At 49.3% G+C, this 8,974-nt stretch overlaps 1 protein-coding gene across 1 annotated transcript; it reads right to left on the bottom strand.

Annotated features, from left to right (window-relative positions):
• Positions 1–29: 29 nt before the first annotated feature.
• On the bottom strand, positions 30–4,655 carry LOC113981113 (guanylin-like). The gene is made up of 3 exons (XM_027708350.1): positions 4,446–4,655; positions 951–1,140; positions 30–129 (listed from the first exon to the last, which is right to left on the bottom strand). Exons 1-3 carry the CDS (start codon positions 4,518–4,520, stop codon positions 65–67), a joined length of 330 nt encoding a protein of 109 aa, XP_027564151.1. The 5' UTR covers positions 4,521–4,655; the 3' UTR covers positions 30–64.
• Between the last annotated feature and the right edge of the window lie 4,319 nt (positions 4,656–8,974).

Here is an 8,974-nt window from a genome sequence, read left to right as displayed (position 1 = left end):
GATCTCGCCAAAGGAATGCACAAACTTGCCAGCTGGACACCTCTTCTCTGGGATGGTTCCTCGCTCAGAAGCACCCGGCGCAGGCGGCGTTGGCACAGATCTCACACAGGTCGTCCTCAGCAGCCAGGCCTGGCACAGGGAGAGGGGAGGGTAAACCAGAGGCCAAGGGAGCAGAGCCAAGTGCCAAAGGACTTGGAGAGCCCTCCCCATCACTGTTCTATTGCTTTAATATTCCTTGAAAGTACTAAAATCTGGCTTAAGGAATGAAATCAAACACAAATTCATCGGGAAGCGAGACGAACGTGTTGAGGGGGCCAGAGGAGAGCAGCACGTGGCAACATTTCTTTCTGAAGTGTCCATTGCATTGGACAGGATATAAATGGAATATAAAAACGTGAAAAAGCAACCAGTGCAGCAGCAGAGCATGGCAGGGGAGCTTTGGGCAGCAGGAATGGCTTTAAGTTGAAAAAGGGTCGATTTAGATTAAATATTAGGGAAGAATGTTGTTCCCTGTGAGGGTGGGGAGGCCCTGGCACAGGTTGCCCAGAGAAGCTGTGGCTTCCCCATCCTGGAAGTGTCCAAGGACAGGTTGGACTGGGCTTGGAGAGATATGGTCTGGTGGAAGGAGTCCCTGCCCACGGCAGGGGGTGGAACTGGATGGGGTTTATGTCCCTTCCAATCCAGACTATTCAGTGATTCCATGATTCTACTTGGATGAACTTTTTCATGGTGTGCACAGGGCACAGCACAGCAGGAATCTTCTTTAGGGGCCTCACGCCTCGTGCAGCCCAACCCTTGTGGGAGAAAAAGCATCACAAAGGCAGAACAAACCCTCTCAGCTCCTTCAGGAGCGACAGCACAGTCCTTCCACGTCTGTGCCTCTGGCCATTTTAATGTCTAAGGTGGAAAAGTGGCGTTAGAATGGCAACTCTGCAATATGAGAGACATACTCAGCCTCTGGAAAATCTTGTGGGCATCTTCCCTCTTGCACACAGACTGGAATTCCTCAGGGAGAGATATCTCCTGACACGGAGTGTGACTGGCCATGGGCACCACCAGGCGAGGGCTGACAGGCCTGTTTCCATCCATGAGCTCCATCAGCTTCTTCACAGATTCCAGGGGGAATTTCAAGTCTCCATCCTGTGTAGAAAGAACCAGAAGAAAAAAAAAAAGACATAAGGAGAGTCAGTCCTCGGGTAAATCCTTTCCATTTCAACCTCCAGCTCTCCCAAAAAATGTGATAGAGGGAAAAGACAGTGCTGAAGGGAAGGCTGGATAAAACCTGTGCTGACTCAAGGCAAAATCATGAGATTTTGAAGACACAGACATTGCAGAGCAGCTGTGAGACCCAACTGCTGGTCAGGCCTCTGTTGGGTGTCACAGTGGACAGAGGCACAACTGGGGCCTTGCTCACCCCCAGGAGTGATACCCAAAACACTTGGGGTCAAAAGAGCTGGGCTGAGAATCCTCAGCTTGGAAAACAGATGACTGGGAAATATCACAGAAACATGAAATGGTTTGGGTTGAAAGGGACCTTAAAGCCCATCTCCTTCCACCCCCTGCCATGGGCAGGGACTCCTTCCACCAGCCCAGGTTGCTCCAAGCCCCGTCCAACCTGGCCTTGGACACTTCCAGGGATGGGGCAGCCACAGCTTCTCTGGGCAACCTGTGCCAGGGTCTCAGGGAAGTGGCAAGTTTCCATCAATTTAGAATCACAGAAGCTTCCAAGTTGGAAAGGACCTTTGAGGACCATCAAGCCCAACTCCTGGCCCAGCACAGGACACCCCAACAATCCCCCCCTGTGCCAATTTAAAATTTGTCTCACACACAGTTCGTGGAACTCAACTTATTGGAAGCATAAAATATGACACTTCTCAAAGCTCACTGCAAAATCTTCAGGAGGCCAGGAAAGGATTCTGGGAAATATTACTCCATTATTTTAAATCACTGTTAATGGTCATTCCCTCAGTTCCCAGTGAATTCCCCCTTTGGATGTCATAAATTTAAGCTGCAGGTGTTGCAGCTGCTAAACCAAGTCCACAAAGTTTGTGCCTGCCTGCAGATTAGAAGAGCTTGGCCTAGAAGAGAAATAAGCACTTTCAATTTTATCTTTATCTTCTCTTTTAACCTGCTTTAATGGCCAACATATCCCAAAGGGGATGTGGAAGGTGTCCCTGCCCATGGCAGGGAGTGGAACGAGGTGAGTTTTAACACCCCTTTGAACCCAAACCATTCTGGGATTCTGGGATAAAGCAACTCATTCACAGAAAAAAAGTGATTCTGATACAGCACAAGACTAAATTTTGTCTTTTGCTTCATAATCTCATGAGCTGAGTGGTGAAAAGTGTGAGATAAATGGGGAGTAGTTGGCTCTGATAGATTTTATGTGGTTTTTTTACAGAATCAGAGAATTTCGGTGTTAAAGCTTTAAAAAAAAAACAACCATGTAAATTTTGGATATTAAATTTCTCAACAAAGTCAAACTCTTTGCTCTTGCAATCAGTTTATTTTTTTACTCTGGTTCCATTTATCAGTTGGACTCGATGATCTCAGAGGGCTTTTTCAACCTTAGTGATTTTATGATTCTATAAAGGATGGTCAGGCACTGGTTCCAGGGCAGTGGTGGAGTCACCACCTCTGGAAGTGATCAAAAAACAAGTGGATGTGGCATTTGGGGACATGGATTAGTGGTGGCTCTGGCCACCTGGCTGGGTTAATGACTGGACATGAGGACCTCATCTCCAACCTAAACCAGCTCTGGTTGCCTATGATAAATCGAATTTTCCTCTATAAAAGGAGTTCCAAATTCAGCTGTTGCTCACAGACATCAGAAACATAAAACAGAGAACTAAAAAAAGGTGAATTTCAACAGGGACAATTTCAGAGAACCCAGGAATTAGGAACAAACTCTTAGACCTGCAGGTCATGGGTACAAAAGAGAGCAAAGGAACAACAAAAATAGAGAAAAAAACCTACCAGCTCAGATAAGAACAGTGTATTACAGAGCTAAATCTGAGCACATGAACCCCTCCAAGCTGAGGTAACTCATATTCCTCCAATTCCCATCCTATTCCCTCCATATTTGTGATGGGAAGCACCAGGACAGTGACACTCAGACTTCAAAACCAAGCTGGGACATCAAATGAAGCTCTTTGCAAAACATTTCTTTAAATGAACCATTTCTGGGCTGTTAAAGGAGAGGGAAGGGAGGTTTTGGGGAAGAACTTCAGAGAAGAAGGGTGGAAGCCAACTCTGTGCAGTGAGGAACAAGTGAGACCTCGGGGATCTCGAGGGGTGCAGGTGAAAGGAGGGCAACACACCCAGAGCACAGTGCTGGGGTACTGGGGAAAACATGGATTTAATGCTTAGCTCAAAATCCACTTCCTGCACTTTTACCTAACCTAGAAACAGCTCTTCTCATTTAGGGTTTGTTTTTAATGCCTCCAAGTGGAAAACTGAGGGGTTTTTTCCATGAAGTAGGAAGATATCTGCTCCTCAAAAGACTAATTTGTTGAAGAATGATTTGGAGGAAAGGAATAACTGAAACCTTTGGATATCTCTGTCATCCAAAGGACAAAGAGAGGATAGTCCAAGGCACAAAGATACCTTATCCCTGGAAAGCTGCTGCACACACAGAGTCAATAATTGTTTAAGGAACATTAATTCTCTTGGAACTCGGAGGAAGTTGTTGGCAAGGCAAACTGAAATCTCCCAAACTGTTTCTCAGGATGATCCAAAGCTCTCCCAAGGACAGACCAGAGCACTGCAGGACCTTCCTAACTGCTTCCATGTCACATGGAATATTAGTCTATGTACATAGACTGTCAGCCAGTGTACATGGAATATCAGGTGCTGTGTACTTTGGAAAACTTAATAGAGCCTTGTCTTATTACTTCTCTGCCTCTTGATATTCCACTGGGTCAAGGAAAGTAGTTTTTCCATCTTTTCTTACAGGTGAAACTTGTAGGTCCATCCCATAAACACACAGATTGTTTTCATAAAGACCCTCCTGCCCAGACCCAGGTGAGACAAGACAATTTCTCTTGTGTCACACCTTGTTTACATCGTTCTCCAAAGTTAGAGGGTTGCATCAATTCCCTGAAATTTTGTGGCTTTGGATTAAAATTAGAGGCATCCCCAGTTCTTGCACCTTGGGATTATGTGCCAAGGAAAACCCTGGACACAAAACACCTCAGTTCTGAGAGATTTCAGAGCGGGGATGTGCCAGTAGAAGGTAAACAAACAGCATTTTAGTGACACCCAGAGAATTTTACAGAAAGCAAACGTGGAGCACAGGGAGAGGCAGTTGGATATCAAGGCAGAGAATACCAAAAGTCCAGGTCTCTTTACTTGAATTCAAGATTCCTGTTGCAGCCACAAGTTTGAATAATACCAGCACCTTATTGAACCCTTAATACCAAAAAAATTAAAGAGAGAAAACTCACCTGCACATAGACTGCCCAGGAGCTGTGCACCAGCACAAGGACTGCCAGGATGGCAGAGGGAAGGAGGCCTCTCATGGTACCTGCAAAGCTGAGCCTCTGCTAACCTAGATATAATTTATTTTCTCTAGATTTGGTCTTTCTCCGCCTTTTTTTTGTCTCTCAGACCTTCTCTCTGCCCAGCACTCAGAGTTTATAAAGACTTCACCGAGCATTGGTTTGGTAATTCATTAATCCAAGTTTTTTACGGACATATCATAAACCCCCAGAGGACTCTCAGTTATCTGCTCCTTGGCAGACCAACTCAGTCACACCCAAGCAAATCCTGGGATTTATGAGTTGCTCCCTCTTTGGGCCACGGGTGGTCAAAATATTCCAACATGCCATAAATTAATATGGGGATGGATCCAATGCACCCCCCAGGAATTCAGGCTCCACCCTTCTGGCTGCAGAGCTGGGAAGGACAAAAAGGTTTTGAAGGAGAGACAAAAAAAACTGACCCAGTCATTACCCTCAGTTCTGTGGGTTCCAGGTACTGAGAAGGTGCAAATATGGAATCGTGGAATTAATGTTGGAAAAGACCTCTGAGATCACAAAGTCACCTGATAATGGGTCTTTTCATCACTTAAAGAATGTGCACAAGTGCCACCTCCACAGGTGTTTTGAACACTTCCAGGGATGGTGACCCCTCCTGGTAGCTGTGCCAGGGCCTGACCCCCCTTTAGTGCTGCTTCTTGCAGCACCTTATTAAAATCCAAGTGTTAAAAGGAGGGGGGTTATGAATAAGGAAAAAACTGCCAGGAACCAAATCCATTTCTCCATGAGTTTCATTCTTGTCCACAAACACGACAATGTCACGTGGACGGAGAGGCAACAACTCACCTCACTCAGCTCAGGTCTGACGTCAAGCTCAGGTCCTTTGATCTGTAAATGATTTCTGGCATTTTGTGGCTTTGGATTAACAGGGAGAGCAGGAAACCAACATTCCTGGTCCCGGCAGAACAGGAGGGGGCAACAGTCACCCACTGAGAACTTCCTCAGATCTCAGCAGTGTTTGGTGCCACAAAGGCTCCGGTTGCTGATGTAACTTTGTTGGTGAAGTTATGGTGAAACCACCATTGTGCTTGGAACCAAATCCTGGGAACTAAAGCAGCCTGGAGATCCCAGGCATGGCCTTGGAGGAGGGAGTGGAAAATCTCTGGTTCAATATAACCCAAAAACTCTTCTGAAGTAACCCTAGAGCTGACAGTGTTGCCTGGGGACTGGCTGGCCTTGCTTCTCTCCACCAGCCCACTTCATGCCTCAGCCATAAAATTTGGACTCCTGGAAGGACCTTTTTTAACAATAGGAGCAGGTTTCCTCTTCTGTTCTGATTTCTCTGCTTTCTGTGCTGCCATGGCCGGGAGCCATCACTGACAAATCCTCAACAACTCAGCCTCTGCCCTAAATTTCATCAGTGTGGGCCAGGGATGGAACTGCAGAGGGCACAGAAAAGTTCCTCTGAAGAGATTCCAGGGGGAGTCTCTACAACCATTTCCTTCTCCACAGCCTGATTTATCCTGACCCTTTTTAAGACCGAGTACAAGTTGGTGGAGACTAAAGAACAGATTAAACAGAAACTGAGGGGAACAGAGACTTGTTGAGGATGGAAAAGATCTCGAGGATTATCAAGCACAGCCTTCAGATCAAGTCCAGCCTTGCAGAGAAGTTAAAGAGACAGAGGTGCTTTCTGGGGGAAACAAACACACAGTGACTGGGAACATCCCAGAGATTGGAGAGAAGGGAAATAGAGAGGAGAAATTTTGCAGAGGTGTCGCAAGAGACATTCTAAACCTGAACCAAACATATGCCTAACTCGAAGGCTCACCCCAAATTTAACCCTAACCATAACCCTGAACCTCACTCCAAACCCAACCCTAACCCCAAACCTAACACTAATCCCACCATTAACCCTAAATCTAATTTCTAACCCTAAACCTAGTTCCTAATCCTGACCCTAAGAATTAAACCTGACCCTTAACCCTAATGAAAAATATAATCCTAACTCTGGCCCTAATGCTAAACCCAACCCTAACTGGGTTAACCCAACATAACTCTAATACTGCCACTAAACCTAAACCTAATACCTATCTCTGAACCTAATGCTAACACTACCTACTAAACCTAACCCTAAAATAATCCTAATCCTAACTGTAATACACTAAACCTAACCCTAATGACCAACACTGCTCCCTAACCTGAACACCAGCCCTAACACCCTAACCCCTAATCACAGTGTTAAACCTAATCCCAACCCAAAAGGTTGGTCAAAGGGTGGACCAGGCTTTGCTTGGTGGGGCTCAGCAATGGGACAAGAGGGATGGGTGGGAACTGATGCCCAGGAAGTTCCAGCTGAGGAAGAAATTCTTTGCTATGCAGTGACTGAGCACTGAATGGATTGTCCAGGGAGAGTGTGGAGTCTCCTCCCTGGGGATATCACAGAACACTTTGGACACAATCCTGTTTCACGTGCTCTGGGATGGAGTTGGGAAGAGGGACCAAGAGATTCGCTGTGGTCCCTTCCATGTCAATCCGTGTCCAGCAGTCACCAAACACTGTTGTTCCCTGGGGCACAGAAGGAACTCACACACCCAGGTGAGGGATTCCTTTATTCCATTTTTCCTGGTGCACTGTGGCTGCCCTGAGCCCACGTCTCACTTCTGCTCTTCTCTGGGGTCACGGAGCTCCTTCTGCTTCACCAAGCTAAGGGGGAATCATAAACTGCTCAGTTGGAGTTGCAGAGAGGAGGGCAGAGACCTTCTGCTCACCAGGCGTGGTCCTGGAGGGTTCTGAGGTGTACAAGATAGCCTTGCCCTGCCAAGGTGCCAAGACCTGGCCAGACCAAACCCCAGAGGAACCCCCCTGTGTCCCCACCTGGCCTGGCCGTGCCTGTGGCCACAGCCCTGGGACTGAAGGGCAGCTCTGGCTCAGGGGCACAGCCTCAGAACCCCCTGCTCTCTTTTCACCCATCCAGCAGGACAGGACGTCCTTCCTGGGGGAAAACACCTCCCATGCCTGGGAATACCCACCAGAGGAACTGTCTTGGGACCATTTCCGCAGCTTGTTGATCTGCAGGGCCTTCATGCACTGCTCCCGGGACACCCGGAACGGCTCCAGGTTTGCCAGGACCTGCTTTGCTCGTGGTGTCCTGCAAGGACAGGGACAGAGTCCCTCTTGCTCCCTGGCTGAGACCCTGCCTAGCACAGCCCCTGCCCACTCCTACACCTGTCTCTGCTCCTGCCCCTGTCCCTGTCCCTGTCCCTTCCCCTGCTGCTGTCCCAGCCCCTGACCCTGTCCCTGCCTTCTCCTTGTCCCTGTCCCTGTCCTGCCCCTGCCACTGCCCCTCTCCCTGTCCCTGCCCCTGTCCCTGCCCATTCCTGTCCCTGCCCCAGCCCCTGCCCTCTCCTGTCCCTGTCGCTGTCTCTGCCCATTCTTGTCCCTGTCCCTGCTCCTGCTCCTGCCCCTCTCCCTGTCTCCGCCCACTCCTGTCCCTGTCCCAGCCCTTGTCCCCGTCTCTGCCCTCTCCTGCCCCTGCTTCTGTCCCAGCCCCTGTCCCTGTCCTGCCCCTCTCTCTGTCCCTGTCCCTGTCCTGCTCCTGTCCCTGTCCCTGTCCCTGCCCCTTCCCACTCCTGCCCCTGTCCCCATCCCTCTCCCTGTCCCTGCCCCATCCCTGACCATTTCCCTGTCACTGTCCCCCTGTCCTCTTGTCCCTCTCCCTTTTCCTGTCCCTGTCCCTACCCCCTCCTGCCTCTGTGCCCACACTGCCTTTGGCCCCACCACCCCGTTCAACACAGGGCAAGCTCCAGGCCCACAAGACCCTGGACATCATGGATTATCCTGGGATACACTGGGGAAATCCAAGGGGCCATATCCAGCTCGGGGCTCCACTTTTCCCTCCCATCTCCTCAATCCTCTCTGGCTTTTCCAAACTCTTACTTTGGGTTTGGCCTCCTGCCAAGAGGGGAAGGGGTTTTCATGGTCTCCTCTCCCTGTGGGGACAAGGCAGCTGCCACTCCTGCCACAGCAGCCGCCCTCTTCTTCCTCACCCTCTCGAACTGCCCGGGGGGGGAGGCAGCTTCCTTCTCCAGCCTCCCCTGCTCTGCCATGGGTGGGAACTGTTGTGTGGAGAAAAGGGAGGCAGCTCAGACATTTTGGCAACAGTCTGAATCCCATCCCACAGCCTGTGACCCAAGGGACACTTTGGTTTCCTCCTCTCCCCCCCAAAAAACCCTTGGCAGGGACCTTCAGCTTCCTGTGGGAACCTCGACACTCTAAAGACCCAGGTCAGGGAAAAAGCCGTGGCAAGGGCAGCACAGATCAGGGGAGTCCTTCCCAAGGCCGAGGGGAGGAGCCAAAAGGCTTTCTGGAATGAACATATCCAAAGGGATCCTTCAAGCCTCCCTATTCTCAGGGTAGATGCAGCCTTCCCACAGGGACACAGGACATGATCCCACACCTGTGTCACACACCAGGACACAGGACATGATCCCTCA

This window comes from Neopelma chrysocephalum, unplaced genomic scaffold, assembly GCF_003984885.1.
Source record: "Neopelma chrysocephalum unplaced genomic scaffold, ASM398488v2 Primary Assembly neopelma1_96107, whole genome shotgun sequence".
In the NCBI taxonomy this organism is placed as follows: domain Eukaryota; kingdom Metazoa; phylum Chordata; class Aves; order Passeriformes; family Pipridae; genus Neopelma; species Neopelma chrysocephalum.
The sequence above is the reverse complement of the archived record's forward strand: the minus strand, read 5'-3'. Positions and strand labels throughout refer to the sequence as shown.

Bases quoted from the DNA above. Each gene is read 5' to 3' on its own strand.
- LOC113981113 (XM_027708350.1), bottom strand. From the start codon at position 4,520: ATGAGAGGCCTCCTTCCCTCTGCCATCCTGGCAGTCCTTGTGCTGGTG. The intron at 1,141-4,445 runs GTGAGTTTTCTC...CTTTCTACACAG, and splicing joins CCTGGGCAGTCTATGTGCAG to GATGGAGACTTGAAATTCCC. The intron at 130-950 runs GTATGTCTCTCA...TCCCTGTGCCAG, and splicing joins CAAGATTTTCCAGAGGCTGA to GCCTGGCTGCTGAGGACGAC.